Source organism: Passer montanus, unplaced genomic scaffold, assembly GCF_014805655.1.
Source record: "Passer montanus isolate IOZ18808 unplaced genomic scaffold, ASM1480565v1 scaffold51, whole genome shotgun sequence".
Classification (NCBI taxonomy): Eukaryota; Metazoa; Chordata; class Aves; order Passeriformes; family Passeridae; genus Passer; species Passer montanus.
The window spans coordinates 3734772-3757066 of record NW_024370041.1 but is presented as its reverse complement, the minus strand read 5'-3'; the positions used below and the strand labels follow the sequence as shown (position 1 = coordinate 3757066).

General features: G+C 41.9%; 2 protein-coding genes across 2 annotated transcripts; both read left to right on the top strand.

The window, feature by feature from the left end:
• Nucleotides 1–1846: 1846 nt before the first annotated feature.
• On the top strand, nucleotides 1847–11529 carry LOC120509394. The gene is made up of 12 exons (XM_039723961.1): nucleotides 1847–1890; nucleotides 2424–2540; nucleotides 3772–3876; nucleotides 4253–4372; nucleotides 5141–5290; nucleotides 6100–6231; nucleotides 6836–6952; nucleotides 7352–7456; nucleotides 7873–7986; nucleotides 8303–8416; nucleotides 9165–9357; nucleotides 10232–11529. Exons 3-10 carry the CDS (start codon nucleotides 3848–3850, stop codon nucleotides 8406–8408), a joined length of 873 nt encoding a protein of 290 aa, XP_039579895.1. The 5' UTR covers nucleotides 1847–1890; nucleotides 2424–2540; nucleotides 3772–3847; the 3' UTR covers nucleotides 8409–8416; nucleotides 9165–9357; nucleotides 10232–11529.
• A 1953-nt stretch (nucleotides 11530–13482) lies between these two features.
• LOC120509356 (histone RNA hairpin-binding protein-like) lies at nucleotides 13483–21843 on the top strand. Its single transcript, XM_039723872.1, has 8 exons — nucleotides 13483–14351; nucleotides 14684–14815; nucleotides 17015–17119; nucleotides 17614–17673; nucleotides 17999–18130; nucleotides 18700–18849; nucleotides 20115–20199; nucleotides 20891–21843. Exons 1-8 carry the CDS (start codon nucleotides 14308–14310, stop codon nucleotides 21005–21007), a joined length of 825 nt encoding a protein of 274 aa, XP_039579806.1. The 5' UTR covers nucleotides 13483–14307; the 3' UTR covers nucleotides 21008–21843.
• The last annotated feature ends 452 nt before the right edge of the window (nucleotides 21844–22295 follow it).

Sequence of the window (22295 nt, the reverse complement as noted above, 5' to 3'; positions counted from 1 at the left end):
AGATGTTCAGAGGGTTGGAGCACCTCTGCTATGGAGACAGGCTGAGAGAGCAGGAGGTGTTGAGTCTGGAGAGGGCTCCAGGGAGACCTTGGAGCACCTTCCACTACCTAAAGGCTCTCCAGGAGAGCGGGAGAGGGACTTTTGACAAGGCCATGGCATGACAGGACAAGGGGGATTCACTTTAAACTGAAAGGGTGGAGGTTCAGATTAAATACAGGGGAAGCAATTCTTTAATATGAGGGTGGTGAGGCACTGACAGAGGTGACCAGAGAAGCTGTGGATGCCCCGTCCCTGGAAGGGATCCTGTTCAAGGTCAGGCTGGATGGGGCTCTGAGCATCCTGCTCTAGGGGAAGGTGTCCCTGCCCATCCCAGGGCAGTTGTAGGTAGAGGGTCCTGTGTCCCTTCCAACCCAATCTGTTCTGGGATTTTGTGAAAGTAGCTAGCCTGCAGCTAAGTACCATTCCAGTCAGGATAACCTCAGTAAGACTAAAGTTCAGAGTGCCTTTCTTGAGAAATGTTTGTTGACTTTGAGCTATTTAAGGAATTGAGACATAAATATTCAAGCAAGTTATCTTTAATGTCATTTTCAAGCTAAACTGCTCTATGATTCCATTAATGGTATGAAATGTGGGACACATTCCTGTAGCGTGTACACTGTGGTGGCCACCAAGCCCTCACTACGTCGAGGAGAAAAATTGTCCCAAAACGAACCCTTGGCTATTGCGTGAGGTAACGCCGTGATGCGGGAGCTGGGTTTTCCCTGCATTTCCGAGCGGAGCGGGCCGGGGGATGCAGCCGGAGGGAGATGCTGTGAGGGCAGCGGTGCCCTCGGTGTGAGGGAAGCTGCGGCGGTGCCCTCACAGGTGCGCAGGACGCTTTTCTCCGCTGCCCTCAGACCGACCGGCACCGCCGCGGGCACACCGCCGTCCCGGGCTGCCCGGCCCCGCGGGGGACGGGGAGCGGGGAGCGGGGCGGGCTGCGGCGCTGCCTGTCCCGGGGCGGCTCCGGAGGCAGGTGCCGGCTGTGCCGCCCGTGCTCCTCCGGCAAACGGCCCCTGCTCCTTCGGCCTCCTCTGCGGTGGCGAGTGAGGGACCAGCAGCCCCGGGCAGGGCTCGGCGAGGCGCCCCAGCCCGGCTGAGGGCACTGGGGCTTGGTGTCAGGCTGGAGTGGGCGGGCAAAATACTGGAATGTTTCTAAAAGACATAATTTTCGGTTATCGTTCCCCCTTAAAAACAGTGTCGTGCTTACGGCATGTGTTACAGTGTACCTAAGCTGGTTTAAAAATTGTTTTCTTCCAAGTCGTTAAACGGAATAATTGTTTAAGGTGGTTAGGGAAGGGTTGTAATCGTTTATTGCCTTGGCCAAAACTGAGCGGGTTTGGAAGCAGAACATTTGCCTGGGTCTGTGATTCTGAGGAAGCTGTTTGTGCTGTTTGTGCCGTGTGGTGTTGGTAACTTGGAGCCCTCTGGGAGCAGGAAACTCCCAAAGCCAGGCGGGGTGGAGGAGGAAGGCAAAGAAAACATGGGCGATTAACCGGAGGAAAACATCAAAGATCCTTTCTTCTTCCGTGTTGAGCTAAGGGCAGAGACCTGGCCCGTACAAAGCAGTGTGTTTGCTGTTAGTCACACATACAAAAGCATGTAACAGAGGTGCAGTACCACATCGTTCTCTCGGGCAGGTGTGGCAGTGGATCTACAGTTCCATCCTGAGTCCAGCTCTGGTGCTGGGAGATGCTGTGGTTGTGTTTGGATTAGTAAGCTATCATTTAAGGTGTCAAAGCCGCCAGAACCGAGGAGGAGAATGTAGAGAACTCAAGCCTTAACAAATCCCTGGCTGACCTGCCAGTGTGTTGGAAGGACTGCAGGCAGCTCCCTGTCCCAGGCTTCATTGTGAGGGTTCCAGAATTTCCTGTGTAAAAGTGTTTCCACATAAATATTTGACCCATTTCTCCCTAGCCATTGCATTGAAGTGTAGTTTCTGGACTTGTCTTTTCTGTGAGTTTACTCCTGGATGGGGCAGTAAATAAATGTCAAATAATGCACTGCTGACAGAGGATGGACATGTCCACAAATCCATAAACACTGGTGGAAGTCCTCGCTTAGGTTTTCCTTCCCCACCAGTTTGTTTACAAAAAGAGTATAATTTTTGTTCTCAAAATATTAAGTGTTTGTTTGAAAATTTTGATGTCTTAGTTGCATTGGTCAAAGATACTTCTGCAACAATTGCACTGACACCTCTGTTAAGTACAAAGGTATTTTCTCAACAATTGCACTAACACCTTTGTTCAGTATGTGTTGCCGGAGTAAGTTGATATGAGTCACATGTCTGTATGCCAAATCAAATTGTCCATCTTTGATTTTTATAGGCCATGTTGAGTGACTACCAGAGACTTGATTTCAGATGAAAACTCTTTGTTTTCTAGTTCTGTGCAACATCCACACTGCTGGCATCAAGAGCAGGAACAGGGAAGCTGCAATGATTCTGATTCTCTGGTGCTTGAGGAATATCGATGTGGCCATTCACACCACTGGCTGGACAGGTAAGCAATACGTGTAAATTTGCTTTAAATGTCCACTTTGCTGCACTCTTCTTTAGGACTCCAAGAAAAGCTTGGACATGTTTAGGTTGAGTGTTTTCTTCTAACAGAGTAGCACAGGGTTAGGAGGTGACAGCTGCATCATGCCTAGAGAAGACCATCCAGTGTGCCTCATGGAAATACGTGCCACAGCAGTATTAGCAAGTGTTCAGAATGAAAGGGAGAAGGGCTGTGGACTGAAGCAGTAGTTTAAGCCCTTTGTTGCTGAAGTCTTTAATATTAAAGTCCCAATGAAGCCATTTGCTCTTGTTCTTATATTTTGCTTATACATCTTTACGTGTAAATGTGGACAGACCATGTTTGTCTCTTCACTTGCCACTTGGTATATTCAGCTGTACTGCAGTTTTTAGTGAGCACCTTTTTTCCTGTAGTCCATTCCTGAGGACAATTTGAGACGAGATAGACCTCTATACTTAGATAATGCTGTGAATATTTTGCTTGGCTTTTGGATATTCCAGACTAAAGACCCAAGTTGGAGGAAGTGGTTGAGACTGGTTGAGACTTACAGTCTGATAGCAAGGGTGAAAAGTGGTGAGTGCTGAGATGTGTGCAGAAAACTGAACAGAATGTAAGAGGAAATGTTTTACTAAGGGTACATGAAAACATTTTTGTACGTTATTCATACATTTCTGAGTATTTCACTGTATGAAGGTGATTTTAATTCTTGATGACATGTTTAATATTGCTTTGTTAAGGAATGAATGTCTTGAAGAGCTTAGGAAAGGGCCTTGTACTCAGGAGTGTTTTCTGTGTCTTTGATGTGGTTAAAATGGAGGGTAAGGCATGAGTGTGAGACTTAAGTGGATGTGCCAGCAGTGTTTTGTGTTTCTCTTTTGCTGAGTGGATCTGTTCCTTTTCAGTGTGGAGTCTTTGTCCTGTGTTAAAATGACATTGTCAGCTTGCCTGGTAATTTCATCTGTTGATGTGAAACCATTTAGGGAAAGTATGACTGTCTGCTAAATCTGCTTCTGTATAACTTACATGACTTGTTAAATGTTGAGGCCTTAAAATTAGGAGAAGAGGACAAGCTGAAGGTGCCTTAGAACTGAACTAGAGAAGGAGCATGCCCATGGGTTTACAGTTGTGGAGTTGGTTTTGTCCATCATTGATGTTTCTGTTGATTAAATGTGTTACAAGCAGCAAACATTCATGTTGAATTCCCATTATTTTTCAGCTCTACAACATCAGAACATTCTAGGCCACTTTCCGGTTGCCACAGCTGGGAAGGTAGAACTGAAGAAGGCAACACAATGAGGGCATCAAACAAAAAAATGTCAAAGTAGGTATTGAACTATTACTGCTTATTGTTGCTTTTGGTTTTAGCACCAACCTTCTGATGATCTCTGCCTATTTCACATGCATTAATGAGGATTTGAAACTGCAGACAGGCTGTTTCATATCAAGCCTGAAGGATGCCTCGGGGAGGGAGTAACACTGAGAGGTTTTAGCTCAAAAGCTGCTTGTGTGATTATTTGAGATTCAGATTTGATTAGCACAGCTTTCACTTCTCTGAACTGGTGAGGTGAGAGTTGTGCTCACAGTCTGTCATTAAGAATACAGGGCAGTTCTGGAATATGTGCTTATGTAACTTCCTATAATGCCATAAGGTTCTTTTCAACTTCATATTTATTTTCATTTTCAAATTCTGTTTCAAGCAACTCTAGCAATCCAGCTGAAAGGGAAACTGATGAGGTGGTCCTGAGGAGGAGACAAAAACAGATCAATTTTGGCAAGAATACCCTGGCATATGACAGATACATTAAAGAAGTTCCAAAGTAAGTTACCCTGTGTTGCAGATTTCCAGATGAACTCTTACTTGTTCCTGGTGGGTGTCTGTGTGTGTGTGTGTGTAGAATAGCACAGAGCCTTAGTTCCCTTGAAATTCTCCCTGTGGTTTTTACTGCTTAGTGTGACATTATAAGGTGTGTGATATCTCTGGGGAATTTGAGTCAGCTGTCCCAGCACTTCTCCCTCTCACCTTAGTGTTCACTCTCACCTTAGTGTCTGTGGGGTGAGAAAGGAGAAGGCCTTGAGCTGGGCAAGCACTGTTCAGTAATGTCCAAAAATCAGTGTGTTTGTATCAGCATTGTTTTAGCAATTAATGCAAAGCACAGCACTACAGGGACTGCTGGGGAGGGTGGTAACTCCATCCTCGACAGGGTGAGTACAATAGTAAATAAAAGGAGCTGCACTTGACTCAAGAAAAGTAAAGTAGAAGGAGCTGGCAGTTAGGATAATATTGAAGCAGTTATGCTTCTGTTTCATCTTTGTTCATGGGCAGTAGGGCTCTGCTTTTGGCAGCTGTCAGAATGCTGAACTGACCAGATGAGCCTCCATCTGACTCAGCACATTATGGTGATTGTTGCTTTTGTGATTTATGTTTGGTAATGTCTTGTAATGTACACATTTCAGTAAGTGTTTAAAAATACAAACATTTTATTTATTAGACCACTGAAGCTTTTATGACCTGATGGACTAAGGATCCTTATTAAGGAAAAACCTCCTTATCTTCTGAAATAACCAATGTCCCTGTGTATTTGCAGGAACCAGCGACTTCCAGGAGTTCACCCCACAACTCCCAACAAGTTCAAGAAGTACAGCCGCAGGTCCTGGGACCGGCAGATCAAGCTGTGGAAGATTGCACTGCATGCCTGGGATCCTCCTGCTGAGGAAACCTGGGATCTACAGCCCGTGTATGTCCTGTGGGTGAATCAAGTCAGGGCTCAAGGAATTTAAGGAGGTCTCCATAGTTCCTATAGAGCATTCCTGCCTGGGAGAAAAAAAGATCAGACTCAACAATGGGAGTCTACTTGAATGCTTTTCCATTAGAATTCTGTTAAGTCTTCAAGATATTGCAGTTATTAAGTCTAAGTCAATCTGCAGTCAGGTGTTATGGGGAGAAAGGCATTTGATCTGCCTGCAGTAGCACATTCCCTTCCCCTTTGTATTTACACTGGTAAGTGTGTACAAGGTAACAAGGTAGTGTTACTTTTCTGGTAAGCGAGAGACACAAGTAGGAATTTGTTGATTACTGTTCCTTGTCTTTGATAACTTTTCATGTTTCCTTTTCCTGAAGTCATTGGAACCACATGTCTCAAACACTGACAATATGTGAGGGGATTTGAGGTGTTTAAGAAGATGAGAGAGTTTTCTGTGCTCTCTGCAAGATGGTGGCAACAATGTTCAAGAAGGAAATATTTTTATCTTTTCAAAAGTTTGAATTTCTGTATTAAGGCTGGTTCTGCTACTTAATGCCACCTCGTACTTTACAAGATTTGGACTAGTAAGAGGAGAAGAGTGAATGGAATTCTCTTAGCTGTGTTACTGCACGGTGTAAATAGTTTTACCTGAGTTGTAATTGACAGTGGTAGAAGTTGCAGTGTTTATACCATTTGGGTGTCAGATGAACGGCTAATTCTTACTGCAGCTGAACTTTTTTCTCTTTGGAGCAGTAAGCCAGATGGATAGATTTATAAAGTTTTTTTTCCCCTGCTGTGTTTAGTAGTACAGAACCTTCATGTAGTTCCCAGGAATGGAAAGATGAGGATGTTCCTGGCTCCTTTGTGTTTGAGGAAAAACAGAAGAGAAATGAGTGTGAAGATGAATGCAGACAGACTGCCTGCACACCTGAGAGGTATGAGAGCAAACTTCTGTGCTTAGGGAAATAATTCAGTACAGGTCAGTGCTGTCAGGCTTTTGAGGGAAATGTTTAGTGTGGAAGGGCAGTTAATACTCAGCTTTGGAGTTTGACACTTCTGCTGTTGAATGTAATCCATCGGTGCTACAGAGCACTAAATATGGAGAAATTACCAGTATTGCTGAATTACATGCTTGAACAGAAGGAAATGCAGTGTTTTTTCAGCTTCTCAGTTTATAGTGTAGAGTTCTGAGGTTTCTTTAACCATTGCTGCAGTGTTCTGAAAGTAGGGGAGCTTTTTCAGGAGCAGGAGTCCTCATCCTTCACATTATTGTGCCTGTCTGCAGCTCAGCAGGGAGGCTGACTGTGACATGCACTTCCCTGTTTACTGAAATGCCTTGTCCTGGGGGGATGTGTGTGAAGCTCAAAATGGTTTTGCTTCCAAAATGTGAGAGATTTTTCTCAGTGTTCTTCTGTGTGCCTGAGGAATCATACCCCAAAAGAAAATTTCCTCAGCAGCATATGCAGTTCTTTAGCAGAAGAGTGATCAACATTTAAACATAGATCAAAAATGTTACGTGTGTAAAATCTGTTTTTGTAGTTCCTGTTCTCCCAATTCTTCTCCAGTCTGGAAACGCAGAAGAAGAAACAATTCTGACTCCTCTGTGGTTTCAGAGAGCAAAAATCATTATCTGCAGATGTACCACACACTGGAAAGGTATGAAATGAGTCTCCATGGGGGAATTCATGTTACTATGAAGTGACTTTAGGATTTTGACTGGTATTTTCCCTTCCCTTTATTATTAGCTTTAATTGTATCTAAATGTGTGCAGTTTAATGAGAAAGGGAGATCATGTCAGAATAATTGTGCTGTATGATAGCAAATGTTTACAGTGCTCCATTGCAGTGTGTCCGAAGACAGAGCACAGGTTCTATTTTGGGTGTAGTTTTAGGCAACACTGAGGCTTTTGGCAGTTTAGTAGACATTTCACACTAACCTTAGTAAAAATGTTCATACAGGTGTGGTTTCTTTTCTCTGCTTAACCTCCTTCTAAAAAATTAAGAGGAACTGTGTTACCACAGTGCATGGATTCAGACATTTTCATTTTCTTTCCAGCCTTACTGACTCAGGACATGAGGATGCTTTTTCAAAGTGCTCCAAGTGGGAAGCCTTTGGTGAAAAAGATGAAGTAATGACAGTACAACCAAGTATAGAAATAAGGTAAATACCCCAGTGATTACTTGTTGTTGTTTCTGTGTGTTGTTTATGCTGTAAAGATGTCCTTTCCTTTTCTTTTTCATCTTTTCCTTCACTGGTTACTACAACTTTTTTTTTTTTCTTTTTTTTTTTTTGCCTTCTTGCATTTCCTCCAGCACATGGTATGTTTGGTTGTTATTTCTGTTCTTGGAGTTTACTTGACTTTTTCCAGTCTGAGTCTCCATCTGTTGCTTTCTGCTGCCTCTGCCATCTCAGGTAATGCTGGAAAATGAGGAGCCCCTTTCAAACTCTGTCTTGTGGAAAGAATTGGAATCTTGCCTCTCACTTCTCAGCCTAAGAGCTGGAAGTTTCCTCTCTGTCTCCCTAGAGATTTAATTTGTTTTGTAGTGACACCTTGAGTGTTGTTTGTTTTTATGCAGTGACTCGATTCCAGCCAGTTGTTCTTCAGCATGGAACAATCCAAAACAGAGGAAATCCAGCTTCTTTCTGCCTGATAGCAATTCTTGCAGAGATGCAGACTTCAACCTGGAGAGGTATCAAATGCAGCTCATCAGCTTGGGTTTGAGGGGTATTTTTGCATATTGTTTTAGTAGTGTAGTTGCTTTATTGCTGTAATTCAAGCCAAGCATTTATTATAAACATTCTATTTTTAATTTTTATTTAGCTATATTTTACTATTTGTCTTAGGGATGTGTTGATTAATTTTTTTATGTTGTGTGGTAAAATTCTGTCTTCATGTTTTCATGTTATAGTAATTTTTAATGTAAATGGATTGTAGCTGTATTTAGTATTTAAAAGTTAGCACAATAAAGCCACTTAGTCTTTGGTTTTTGGCTTTTTTATTTCTAGGCTTAAACTTCGTAGCAGTTTACTGGATGGACATCAGTCAGAATTCCCTGACAGAGGATGGCAAAGTGCAAATGCTGAAGATGCAATACTGAGGAAAAAAATCTAAATACCAAGGTGAGTTTGTGCTGACTACTTACTTGATTTGTTCTGTTTCAGTCGCCCATCCACAGTATCATTCTGCAGAGAGCAACTGTTCAGTTCAGGCAGATCATTTTTTCTTTTATTTTGTTTGTGTTTTATCCTAGTCTCTTGCACTTAATACAGCACCTTAATTGAAAGACCTAGTGCTTAAGACTTGCTAAGTTGAAAGTGTTACCTTTCAGCCAGAAAGTGTTTTTATCTCTCAAATGAAACGTGCCATTTTTTTTAAGTATTTCAATAGCAGCTTTTCTGTCTCTTAATGTTTTTGTGATGAAATAACAACTTGGCATTTACAGCAGTAGATTTTAGTGCAAATTTTCTCTTGGACTGTAGATTCCTGTGGTGCATTGATAGGATGGGTGGTAATCTGGGTCAAAAAGATTTTATTAGCAGTTAGTCTTTTGTGTAATTAGATTGTCTTTGATCTACATTTGATTCAGGCTCTGAAACATGGAGTAGGATATAAATGTCTGTTAATCAATGGTCTTTGAAAATTTTGCCTTATAAAACTTATTAAGAACATGGCCAAAATTAGTTTTACACTTAGATTTTGGATTATAGCAATGTGAGGAAAAGGCAGATAGAGCTTTTAAAAAATTATGCTGATGACATTTTTCTTTTGACTCTATTGATTTTTAATTTAAATTTTTTGAACATGAATAAGATTTAACATGCTTTCACTTTTTAAAAAAGTGCTAATTCAATATTTGAAAATATCTAGTCTCTCTTTGTATATAGAAGTATTGAAGAAGGAATTTCTCCTGTGACAGAAAAAGACTTGAAGAATAGGGATGTAGTCTGAGATCAGCAGATCAAGTCTTGGAAAACTGGTGCTGTCATGCAGGATCTGCACTGAAAGAGGAAGAGATTTACAGTCAGCATGTGTGCAATCAACATGAGGTGAAATTATTCAGGTAAAAGAAGCATCTCTACATCACAGTTATGAGCCTGTCTGGTTTCCACATAGTTGATATTTAGCTTTTTTTGCAGTGGTCTGTGCTGTAAATAAGGCTGTATTAAGGAGTTTATATATTCAGTGGCTTTGTAATCACTTGTTGTAATTGAAAAAAGGGCTCTGTTAGATGTAGAATGTATGAAGTGAATGCCTTCTCTGTGGAGCAACACATTGGTTTTCTGGGATGGAAAGACCAGTATTTACAGCAACATTGCCTTTAACCTTAGCTTTTAGATGTGATGAGCTCTAACTCTCAAGTGTCAGGAACTTTATCTGTGGAAGTTTAATCTTGCTTGAAAACCACATAGTGGCTTACATGGTAGAATTCCACACTGTCTTCCCTTTTGCTAAAAGAAAATTTCTGTCTTGAACAGGACTAAATGTGAATGTATCTGGTTGATTTCTAGGGAAAAACCTTAGTCCATAGGACACTTAAGATATGTCAGAAATTTGTTGATTAAAATTGAGATAAAAGTCTGTTTTATGAATTAATAATGACATTTAGATGAAAACTCTGCAGGGGGTTGGGAAGAATAGGCTCAGCTGCTTCCTTTTCTCTGTGTCAAATACTTCAGGAATGTAGAGAATCTAGTACTGTATTTTTTCAGTAATTTATGTTCTCAGAATGTTCATACTAGCTGTAACACTTGGTTAGTATGGGCAGTATGGGTTTTTCCTTTATACTGTGCTATAAGCTCACCATATGCAGTGCTCTCTTCCATTTACTGCTACTGTAACACTGCAGCTTAAGAGAGGAAAAGAGGAGAATGTTTTGTTGTTAATGCCTGGATATATCATGTTTATAAAATGCTGTTACCTGCTTTTTTGTTTAGGTTTCTCCAGATCTTTATAAGGGTAGATTGTTTTCTGCAAGCTGTGCCTCAAGTGTAAAACTCCAGATTTTGTGAAGCCTGTGCTGCAGTGACTGTGGATGTTCCTTAAAGCTTTTGTGAGGACATTCCTGCTGTGCCTCTTGGCAGGTGACATGTGCATTATATTCCAAAGGCTGCTTCAGGTGATGGATCCTGCCATTCCCTCTGGAGGTCTTGTTCCTCAGGGTGTGCTGATGTTTCACCAGTGGATTGGTCCAGTGTCAAGTCAGACTGCAAATGCAACTCCTCCAACCAAGGAACCTCCTCTGCTCCACTGGACCAGAACTGGGCATCCAGCCTGAAGAACTGCTTCAAAAGAATGTAGATAATTTCAGCCTTCCTTTACTTCAGCCAGTAAAGACAAGCTGTTCATAACTTCTGGATTGGGTGATCACCCATCTGGCCTATTTATTGTTCTCTGAGATGTATTAAGGTGGCATTTGCCTAAGACAGGTGAGAGAAGAGAAAGGAAAGGTGTGTGGTTTATCAAAATCAGATCCTGTTCTTGAAGGGTTGAGTGACTGTTAGAACAGCAGCACAGCTTAAATACCTGGATTTTGCTTTATGTGTGTTGCAGCCTGACCCAAAGAGCCAGTCTGCAGTTAAAGCGTAGGAGAGGATACATTGAGTGCCTGTTCTTCCTACAACTACTGGGGATAAATAGCAGTATTTGCAGGTGTGGAGCTGCTCTTGTCCAGGCTAAGGGTTGTGATGGTGTTGGGATAGGCTCTCCTTCTTGCATTCTGCTAGCACTGTGTGCAGAAGTTTGAAGTGAGAGCTGTGGCTACAGTGGTTTGGACTAAATTCACGTGCCAGTTACAAGAATTTTACAGTCCTTGTGTAGCATGTACTGGGATATCAGTGGCTGCTAGAGCTGGGAGTTGTCTCTGCAGGAGTTTGGTTTTGCTTTCCCTTGCTATGGGGCTGGCAGTAGCCAGGGCCCAGAGCCCATTGTGCTGCTGATTTTGAAGTAAGCTGCTTCCTCAGAAACTACTCTCACTCCCAAAATGTTGTTTCCAGGCATGCTCAGGCCTTTTTCCCAACACAAGGATTTATCAGTCACACATCACAGAGCACAGATCATGTGTGTACAAGGGACACATCTGTACAGCACTTTTCTAAGAGGTAATATTTAGGACCTTGTTGTTCCAGTGTGCATGTTTCCTTGTGATTTATGATGCTTGTAAATAAGGGAATGTGTTACATTTTTGGCAATTTGCCTTTATGCAGAAGAATTAAAGACTTGAACTTTAAAAATCCTTTTTAGTCTGCTTTTGCAGTTGTGTTGTCAGTTTGATTATAAAAGGAACATGTGGGTTCAGTAGTCCTTTCTTGTTTGTTTTAGGGTGTTTGCTTGCTTTGAGTGGTGATTTTGGATTTTTAGTCCTTGCTAAAAGGGGAATAGAGGAGTCTTCAGAGATTAAAATTAGACTCTTGAAGGCAGTTCACAATTCTGGTTTTGTCCAGCCCCTCAGTTTTAAGGCATTGTAACTTAGTGGGAGGGAGCAGCTGAATCCCAGCACCCATTCTGCCATGGAAAGGGGTCCTGCTGGAGAAGAAGGAACTGCTAGGTGAGAGTAATGGGCTGCTGAGAAATACTTAAACTCATCTGAAGTATTTTATGACTATTAAGTGCCCTTAAGCTTTTGCCTGTGATGAACAGGGCCTGCAGTGGATTTAAGGGCACATCTATAGGATTTTGCAATTCAGCAGTCCATAAAAGGTCTTTGTGTTTCTTGGTTGAGGGTATTAGACTAGACATAGCATAACCAGTCTGCCTGTGGCAGTTAAATTTTGGGCAGATTGATTCCCTAATCCAGATTCTGTGTGCTTGAACAAGCTGTGGTAGCACCAGGGAAGGAATGAAACAGCAGATGAAGTTTGAGGTCTGCTAAAGTCATTTCATGCAGTGCTGCCAGTGGATGTAGAATCATCCTGTGTTTTTTAATTAGTACCCTCATTAGTCTAAATAGAGCAGTCAAAACTGGAATGCAGCCTCCATGCACTTGTTTACCTACCCAAGGCTGTCTGACACAGAGCTTGCAAGTGAGGTAAGTGAAGCAGAAGTCTGGCACTCCACCCCCAGTTTTTCCTTTAATTTTACCCGACTTAATTAAATCTCCTCTGCATAAATCTGTGCTCAGTTTATAATTAAACCAAAATATACCCTGAACTTCAGCAGACAAGTTTCAGTTTCTTCCTAGAAGTGACAAGTATCTTCTCTTGGCATGCTTCCACTGGGAGAATCTCCTTATAGATGATACATTATCTGTGTTTGTGGAAACCATCCTTGACAGCCAGTTCTGAAATGCCAGGGCTTGTGTGTACTTTATTTTGTTTCTAAAACTCCTTTGAGGTCACAGCTGAGGATATCTCCTCCCCTTAAATTCCCACCGTGGTGTGAATCTGCTTTTCTGAAGGATTTTTGTTGCTGACAAGGACAGAAAGATGCAGTGCAGCTGAAATCCCTGAGCTGTGTCCCAGCAGATAGTTCTGCTGGATAAACTGAATTTGATTTGTAGATAGTGCTGTGCTCAAAGTGCAGTGTGGCTTTCAGGCTGCAGCTGTCCCCTGTCTGCCTTGCCTGGGTGTGTTCAGGTGAACATGCTGGTCTAGCTTTTGTCAGAGCCAGGCTGAAGGGAGGGGAGTTTGTTTGTGAGTGTTCTGAACCTCTGCTGTACTTCAAGCACGACCTTGGTTCCAGAACACAGTTCTGTTTTCCATAGCAGTGTGTGGGAAAGGAGGGGTGCCAGCAGAGCAGACTTTTCTGCAGGAATGTGGATGTTCAGGCAGATGCCACACAGATGTGTGTTTGTACAAAATTTACTGTAGTAAGGCCAGGCAAGAGGAATGGAATTTTCAAAGTAAATCCCCTCATGCATAGCAAGGCTGAAGTGTATCTTTATTTAAAAAAAAAAAATCAAAACCAAATACCCTCTGTTATTGTGTGCTCAGAAAGTTTCTCCAAAACTATTGCTGCACTTCAATAGTTGCTTTAGTGTTTTAAGCTGATTAGAAGAACCCACCAAACATTTTTTTTTGTTACTTCTCCCAGATGTGGTACTTGGGGACATGGTTTAGCAGTGGACTTAGCAGTGCCTCATTAGCAATGGTTGTACTTGATGATCTTAGAGGGCTCTTCCAACCTTTATGAACCTGATTTTGTAAGCTTTTTCAACCTTAGCAATCCATTGTAAGGCCAGAAGAAAACCATGTCTCTGAAGTGTCCCACCAGTTTTCACGCTGCAAATGTATTATTGTTTAAAGCTGTTTGTGTTCTGCTGGAGCTCATCAGGTTGTTTCTAAATTACTGTTCTAAAATGAGTGTATGCCCAACAGCAGGACCAACAGGATCTCTGTGCATGTGTAAGTAAAAACCCCAGAAAGGTCCACGGACCAAGGCGTAACCACCTCGTGTCGTTACCCAACCTTCCTCACTACTGATAGGGAATTTAAAGCCACGTAATTGTGAAATTTATGTAGTGGCTCTCTGGAGTGGGGTTTGAACTGCCACTTCAATTACCCTGTGCGCTTCATCGACTGTACAGCCTTGCCGGGGACCGCCATCCTTCACATTTAAATCGCGGGAATTCGTATTTTTCTTTTTGTTTGGGCTGGATTTTTCCCTGTTGTTCCCCTGTTGAGTCCCGCCAAAACCGCGCGCCGCCGCGCTCGATTCTCCCGCCAACACGCCCCGGGGGCGGGGCCGGCGGAGCGGGCCGAGCCATTACCCTGCCGGGGGGGTGGGGGATGTGTGTCAGCGTCTGAGGGCGCGGGGCGCCGCAGCGCTTTGCCTCTCGCCCCCCCCCTCCGCACCTGTCCCGTGGAGGCGCCCCGCGGGGAGGCGGGGCGGGCGCGTCGCTCAGCGCCGGCGGGAGATGCGAAGTGGCTGAGCGGGAAGGCGGCGGCGCTCCCTCGGCTCTGCCTCGCTGCCAGCCTCGCCTGCCAGTCCCTCAGCGCCCGGCTCTCCTTCACCGGCCTCCTCAGCTCCCCGCGCCCGCCTCTGCCTCCAGGCCTCCCTCCCGATACCCCGCGCCATGTCCTTCCGCCAGAGGAGCCCGCACGGCAGCGCGAAGAGCAGGTAGGGCCGCCGGGCTGAGGCGGGGGTGGCGGCGCCGGGCCTCGGTCAGTGCCCGCGTGATCCCCGGCCCTCGCTCCCCGCCGTCCCGCGGCGGAGTCTCTGAGGGGGTGGGGGGGACGCGGAGCGGGCCCTCAGAGCCCCCCGAGAGCGGGCCCGCAGAGCCCCCTCACAGCCCCGTCAGAGCGGCCGCACAGCCCCCTCAGAGGGCCCGCCTGGAGGGGCGTCGCCTCCCTGCCTTTGGCGGCAGTAAATGGTAAATAAGCGCGGTCTCCGAAGGAGGTTAAAGCCCTAAAGCCCACCGGGTGTCCCTGTGTCGCTGTGTTTGTCCCCAGCCCGCAGCACGCCCCGCGCTGGGCCCAGGCGCGGAAGCGCGGCGCCGATGGGAAGCGGCGGAGGCAGAACGAGCCCGAACCCTCCGTGTTTGAGGAAAACAAGCCCAGGCCTGAGGACAGCCGGCTGGACAGGTGAGCGTGGTGACAATGGCAGCGACTTCCTGCTCTTTTGTTCGCCGGGAGCTGTTACACTGACCCTCCTGGCCCTGCCTGTTTATCAGTCGCCCATCAGCCACAAATAGCTGGTCTTAAGGAGGGAAAAGGATCGAGTGCAGTGCTTTTATCTTGGAGTCTGTTCTTAAGAGTCAGCATTTTTCATTCTTTCCTCTTGAAGTATGTCCTTGATAATTTATGTCCTATTTCGTGCTGGTTTACTGCCATTTTTCGAGGATTAATGTTGTACAGGCCCATTATGTTTATACACAAGCTGTACAAACAATTGTTGTAAAATTGAAGTAAATGACAAAAAATCAGTTCTTAGAAATAATCTATTTTCTGTTTCTGAAGGGAGTACAGATATATTTTATTTATTATTTATTATTACAGATTTACATTTCAGCACATTTGTGTGGGGATCCAGTTTTGAGGTCACCCCATAATGCTGCCCTCTGTGTTTGCCAGCACAGCTAGACTTAAGTATCTTATTTTATGTCACATTTTCAGTCTGAGCTATTCATGCCACGGCCTCTTTATCTTTAATCACTTTCATCTGTGGATGGGAGTTGTCCCCACAGCCCACTTGATTGAATCAAGGTTTCTTGAAAATGGGGTAGGTTGTGCCCACCATTTTCCTTTGCTGAATAAGCAGGGAACATGTTGGTCAGTGGCACAAGTTACTCCATCCAGAGTAGCCTAAACTAATTCCAGGAAGCATGGTTGAACAGCAGTTACAAGGATGAAACAACAGATAGTTTCAATGTAAATAAGTTAAATATTTTAACACTTCTGTGTGTCTCCCAGTATTGAATTGTGCAGTCATACTTCCTGGTTTCAGTTTGGATTGAGCTCTGAAATTGTTCTCTTCCTCTGCCAAAACTACTTTTTGGTTATGCCAATCCAACTGTGTTGAATTAAAGTTCTCAAAAGTAAAGAGGATCAGGATGGAGGCTGGGTCATCTTGATAATCACAGCACAGGTACAGAATCAAACAAATATAAAAAGATATCACATCAGAGTGTTGAGGAAAAAACTCAGCAGTTGGGACCAGGGGGGATTCTGCTGTTTGTTCTCTACCACGGGAGAGCAATAACAGAATGTTATTGTGTTCTCTGCAAATCTAGAAATTGGTATAAGCAAAAGTTTAAAATCCTCAGAGCTTGAACAGATCTTTGCAGAGGGATCTATACTGTTTGCTATGGATTTTTAATTTTACCAAGTTGGTAAATGGGTTTCATCTAAAAATAACTTCTAGTTTAAATTTAACAAACCACTCAAAGTTGTGCAAACCAGTTTAGGAGCAGGGAGGGAGCTGGAATTGGTTTTAGTGCAGGTGGATCTAACTCCCTGACTCCAGGGCACACGTTTGCACAGAATCCTGGAAAGTCTCCAGAGCATTTCCAGATCTGCTGAAAAAGCTCTGCTCTGTAGGATACAGTTTTGAGTTTTACTCAGGGAAAATTTGTCATCAGGAAGACAGGAGAAACACTGAATAATGTGAATGCAGGCAGCAGTAGATGGCTGGGAAGGGTATGGGTTATTCCCCACAAGAGTCTGAACCTGCTGAGCCTGGGCTGCAGCAGAGTTGTTAAACCAGTTTGCAAAGTCAGAGCAAACCTCTCTATCCAGCTAAAATAGGACATTTTTGTGCCTTTGCCTTCTCTACTGGCCATATATTTACATGGAGCAACTCCTGGTGCTATCTTGTGATTTTAATTAATTAGCCTTGCACTTAATTCTGTGCTCCAGCTTTTATCTCTTATATAGCTAATGAATCTGCAGTCATCAAAGAATAAATCATTGCTAAGTCATTTAGTGGAGTGAAAAGAAGTGAGTAAATGAATAAAGTTGGCATTTCATGTACCATTTTCTGAAGAACACGAGCTGGAAGTTACTGAAAACGTGGGCTGGGTTATCAAGCTACAGTGGTGTGGTTCTATAGATCAACCTGCATCAATTTTAAGAAAACCCAACACAAACCACACAACCTCAAGGTGGAAGTCACAACTGATGCTTAATTTTACAGTGATAAAATTTTAATAAAACACCATGTTTTCACAGCCATTTTGAGTATTGTAAATAATTATGTTTAAGGGATCAAGCTGTGAGTGGGGGAGTTGAATACAATAACCCAAACTTTTAACACAGAGCCTTAATCTTTTTTTTTCTTTCTAGTTTTACAACACCAGAAGGTCCTGGACCCCTTTCCAGGTGTTTAGACTGGGGAACTGCAGTGGAAGAAGATGAAATGAGGACCAATGTTCACAAAGAAATTGCAAGGTACCCCTGGGTGTTTAAGATGGAGTGGTAAAAGGAAGAGAAATGGAAGTTGTCTTGTAGAATCTGTTTCAATTTGTATTTTTAACTTCACCATTGTAGTAAAATCAGGCCATCCTCTGCTGCTTTTAGATCAGCTTTGGGTTAAGTCCTGCAAGAATGTCATGGGATACTCTCTGGAGATTGGATGTGTATCCCTAAATATCTCCCTTTTGGAAGAAGGTTTTCCTGAATCTCTTAGATTAAAATACCCTCTCACTAATTACTGTTTTTTCATATAATTGCTCTAAGAAGTTGCTTTAGGAAAGAGTCAGGAAAAGAAAGTCCTTGTACTTTTATTTTTTTTTAAGGGAAAACTGAAACATCCATTTCATAGCAAAAAGGTCTTTGTAATGTCTGGGGTGTTGCAGCTTTTCTGAAAAGTTAATTCAGCTGTGACAGTGCAGGCTTCATTCTTTGTGTACATAATTTCTTAAAACTGATTTGAATTCTTACAGACACAGAAGAAAACTCCTGATAAATGAATTTTCAAGAGAAAGGAAGTCCTCCTCAGGAAGGTAGGTTAAATTTATAGCTTAGCTGAGGAAAATCTTGAAAATTGAATTTTCATTGTACAATGTTGTTTCTTAAAACACACGGTTTAAAATAGTTCATCTCAAGTCTGTTCCAACACCATGGTTTAGTAACACCCCGAGCATTTGTTTGAAAAGTTTTAACATGTTCATTTATAGCCTTTTGTCTGTTCCAACACCATGGTTTAGTAACACCCCGAGCATTTGTTTGAAGTTTTAACGTGTTCATTTATAGCCTTTCACAAGTGGGTTTATTTGAATGTCACTGGTTTTCTAGTAGTCCCAAACCTGCAATGTTTTTTTTCTTCAGTTCTGATTCAAAGGAGTCCACGGTGACAGTAGAACTGGAAACAGATGAGGTGGTTTTGATGAGAAGACAAAAACAGATAAACTATGGAAAAAACACAATTGCATATGATAGATACATTAAAGAAGTTCCTAGGTAAGCTGCTTGACTTTCTAAAAAACTAAATGTCCACCTGCAAGTCATACCTGTTCTTTATAAGCACGTTAATGTACTAAACTTGGTATCCAATACACATTCTAATAGCAGGTATTACAAATTAAACTTTTAAGACATTTTTGAACTGTTAGATCACACTAACAATCAACTGAGGTGTGGTTTAAGGTTTTATTTTAATGAAATACCTCATACTGCTGAAATGGAAATGAAAGTTCTTTGGATGTGCTTGTCAATGAGAGAAAATGAAACTGCTTTTTGCAGTCAGTTTCCTCATGAGTTAACTACAAGACAAAATGGGCTACAGCTGCTGTTGAGTTTGGAATTCAGTTTTCAGACCTAGGAATGACAATTCTTTATTATTATTATTATTATTTCATTTGACTTATCAGAAAAACTAAGAAGTTCACATGGAGCTGGCAAACCTTTGCCTGAGTGCTGGAATTGCACGTTGGTCTTTCCTCATAAATAATACAATCAGTTAACATTTAAAGCTATGTTATGTATGTGAATAAAGCACTGATAATTGTTCATGTCTAATATCTGAATAGATGCCATCGTATACCAGGAGTTCATCCCAGAACTCCAAACAAATTCAAGAAGTACAGCCGTAGGTCATGGGACCAGCAGATCAAACTGTGGAAAGTGGCACTGCATTCCTGGGATCCTCCAACTGAAGGAGGATGTGATCTGCAGGAAATGTATGTAACAGAGTATTCAAAATGCTGTTATAGAAATTATGATGTGAAGTCTCCTGTTTAGGAAATAAGCACCACCCCCAGCATAGTTCTTCTTGAGACAAGTCAGTGAGTGCTGAATGTTTTTCCTAATTATTTATCCACACTTAGTGCTGTTCAGTTCCTCCTCAATGAAAATATCCAATAGCTTCCTGGTCCTTTCCTAGTATCCTTGGAAGGGCATACACACATATCCCTCACTTTTTTAATGGTGAAAGCAGAGCCAATTCTTTCAGAGCTGCCTTCAAATTATCTGGTAGGAGCAGTGCTGCAGAGTTCTCACTAATGGCAGGACTGAATATTAAGCTGGGACCAATCCAGTGTACAGGAACCTGCCTCACTCTTCTCACTTGCTAGGTCAAGAACAGAGGTACAAAATGTTTCTTCTCCAGAGAAGGAGAATTGTGAACTCATCCCAAGCTCAAAGCATGGCCACAAGTGTTCACAGCCCAAGCTCCAGAAGATGTAGAGTGATGCCCTGGTTATTTTCCTCTGTAGAAAGCAATATGACACAAAACTAGCAGTAGAGAATGAAGGGGACAGAGATGGAACTTAATTCCTCAGCAGGCAGTTTTGTGTTAATAAAACACAAAACTTGTAGTGTTTTTCCTTAATGGAATGCTGATTTTAAAACTACTGCAGAGCAATAGGATCTAAAAGAAAAGCTTCCTTTTAGCTTCCCTTTACTTGCTGGCAGTGTGAGAGGAGTTAGTACTTCAGCCAGATCCCTGCTGTGTGCATTGGTGTTGAAATACTACCCTCAGATGCTGTGTATAATGGATATTAAATCTTTGCAAAACAGAAAAATTTCATTCCTCCCCTGCAACACCTGCTTTGAGCATTGCTTGAGCACTGGGTTTGTCTTTGACAAGTTGCAGTATTCAGTCTCAAGTCTTAATTCAGTCCTTGGCCATTTTGGGAGTACTGAGCTGTCCTGCAGTTCTGTTTGCTCTCCCCAGTTTGCCACCACTGTCCCTGTGATCTCTGTAGGTCTCTTTGCTCTCCTCTGGTCATTTTTTTTTCCAGAACGGCACAAAAAAAATACATCTTAACACTAAAAATCAATTTATTTTATGCTATATTCTTCTAAATTATTTTACAGTTGTCCTGTTGACCTTGGTGAGATGGAGACTTTTTTTTTTTTTTTTTTCAGAACAGCACAAAAAAATGCATCTTAACACTAAAAAATCAATTTATTTTATGCTGTATTCTTCTAAATGATTTTACAGTTGTCCTGTTGACCTTGGTGAGATGGAGACAGAATCTGTTGGAAGCAATTCTACTGAATCTCAAACAAGCTGTCAAGAAAATGATGTAAGCATATCTGTTATTTGCATAACTATTTGCTGATAATTGGCTCATTGCTTAGAAATATATCCAGAGCAGCCTGAATACCTCACAGATCCCATCATCTGCTTTGTTTAGGGACTGTTTGTAAAGCTGAGCAATTTTGAAACTCAGGTATTTTCCAGCTATAGTAGTCTTGGGTTTAGAGAATTGGAACTTAAATTATCATCTCAAATTAAAAACATCCCATTTTTCATAGCCTACAAAAGAAAATTTATTTGTTGAAAGCAAATCAGTTATGAACTGTAATGTACAGTTAAAATACTACTTTAGATTGCAATATCTAATACTAAGATAGGGTGGAATTTCCTTGTCACAGAGAAGGAAATTTTTGTCCAGAAAGCACTTGGTACAGCTGAGCAGTAAAGATCTAGGATTGCTTTTCTTACTGGATTTATTTTTCTAATATTAAATCTGTTTAATGTTTAAATGTTTGCATGTATAGGTCCTTGGAACACTTGCAATGTATCTTCAATTGTGGTTGGATGGGCAGAACATACATCTCTTAATATTAAGACTAGTATTGAGTTTTTGTGGCTTTAAGACATTTGTAAGCCTTTGTTATAGGGTGGTCTAAATGAATTACAGAAGTTAATTGAATTACCTGTACTAATAACCTCTACTTAACTAGTAATTATTAATTGCCTTTTCCTTCCAGGATACCTGTTCTGGCACTCCCACCAAAGTTAGACATGTTGAGTATCAAGCAGAAGGAGAATTTGACTTGGAAGTGTGTTTGAGTGAGCCACTGAAAGAATTTGATACTGTGAGTTAAATAGTCTTGTGCAACCTGTTTTAGAGAACATTTATTTTAAACTTGAGAGGTTAGCTTGATCCATAACCTGTTAATAGTAAGAAACCTGCAGCAAAGTTGAAGACTGTTCTCAAAGCTGTGATTGGTCTAGGTATTCTCCAGACCAAACTTACATGAAATTGCAATTAAGTTGTATGACTTCTTGTTAACTTTTAATTTATGTATATCAGATTTTTTATAAAACTTTTCAATAGTAAAACTAGCCAATGGCAGTGCTGTCCTCTAGTAATTAAAACCAGCAAGATCTTACCAATTTCCCCCACTGTGAACATGATTTCAGTTCTCTACCTGCAGATCAAGAGCCAAGTTGAGGGATTTTTCTTTTATGTTTCCTTGCTTTTACATATGGCTCTTGTAACCTGAAGAAATGCACGTGGTACTGTGCATGTGGCTGATTAGTACTAGTAAAGCCCATCTACTGCAGTTACTGTAAGTTTAACTACCTTACCTTAAAAAAAACCACTTTTTTTTGCAAAAATATTTCAGAAACAATTGGAAGTTTAATACCCTCCAGAAGTTGGAGGTCAACATGGTAAAGTCTATGCAATAATGTTGGCTTTTTTTATAGAAGTAGTAGCTTTAACTTGAAATTTGTAAATAGTCATCAGTCATTTATTAATGCAGTCAAGAAAACAATGTCTAGAGAAAGTGCTTGATTCTTTCAGTTTTCTGGTTTTAAATGTAAAACTGTTGTAAATGTTACCAACTGTACAGATTTTCTGCTGAGAGCAGTTCGTGGTTCTATTGCTTTTGCGTGGGAAGTTGCTGGAAAATAAACAGAACTGCATTTACTTTTACATCTGACTCTTCATTTCCTGCTAGCAGTGCTCTGTGCATAATGAAACGCAGGGAAATGCTGAAAGCCAAGTGTCTGATATTGGTACTAAGCCAGGATAAATCTGTGTTAGCACCATCCTCTGACTTTGAGGAGACCTTAAAATCTATTTACATCACCACCAGAGTGAGTTTGAGACAATTTTGTTGAGTAGATGTCCATCAGCTGGTTGCCAAGTTCTGTTCTCTAGGAGAAACTGCTAGAAGAGCTGGGTGAACAACTCTTCACTTACAGGACATCTTTTACAGTCACCTCACCTGGTTTTAGCTCTTAAAATGGAATTCCTGGCTGGTGATGTTACACCCCTTAAACTCATCAACTCAGGGGAGTATCTTAACTGGTAGTATTGGTTACAGCTGTCTGATTTGTTAGGCACTTTTCAAATCAGGTAACTTGATCTGATGGGAAAACTTC

Bases quoted from the DNA above. Each gene is read 5' to 3' on its own strand.
- LOC120509394 (XM_039723961.1), top strand. From the start codon at position 3,848: ATGAGGGCATCAAACAAAAAAATGTCAAA. The intron at 7,457-7,872 runs GTAAATACCCCA...GTTTTTATGCAG, and splicing joins CAACCAAGTATAGAAATAAG to TGACTCGATTCCAGCCAGTT. The intron at 7,987-8,302 runs GTATCAAATGCA...TTTTATTTCTAG, and splicing joins GCAGACTTCAACCTGGAGAG to GCTTAAACTTCGTAGCAGTT.
- LOC120509356 (XM_039723872.1), top strand. From the start codon at position 14,308: ATGTCCTTCCGCCAGAGGAGCCCGCACGGCAGCGCGAAGAGCAG. The intron at 14,352-14,683 runs GTAGGGCCGCCG...GTTTGTCCCCAG, and splicing joins CACGGCAGCGCGAAGAGCAG to CCCGCAGCACGCCCCGCGCT. The intron at 18,131-18,699 runs GTAAGCTGCTTG...ATATCTGAATAG, and splicing joins TACATTAAAGAAGTTCCTAG to ATGCCATCGTATACCAGGAG.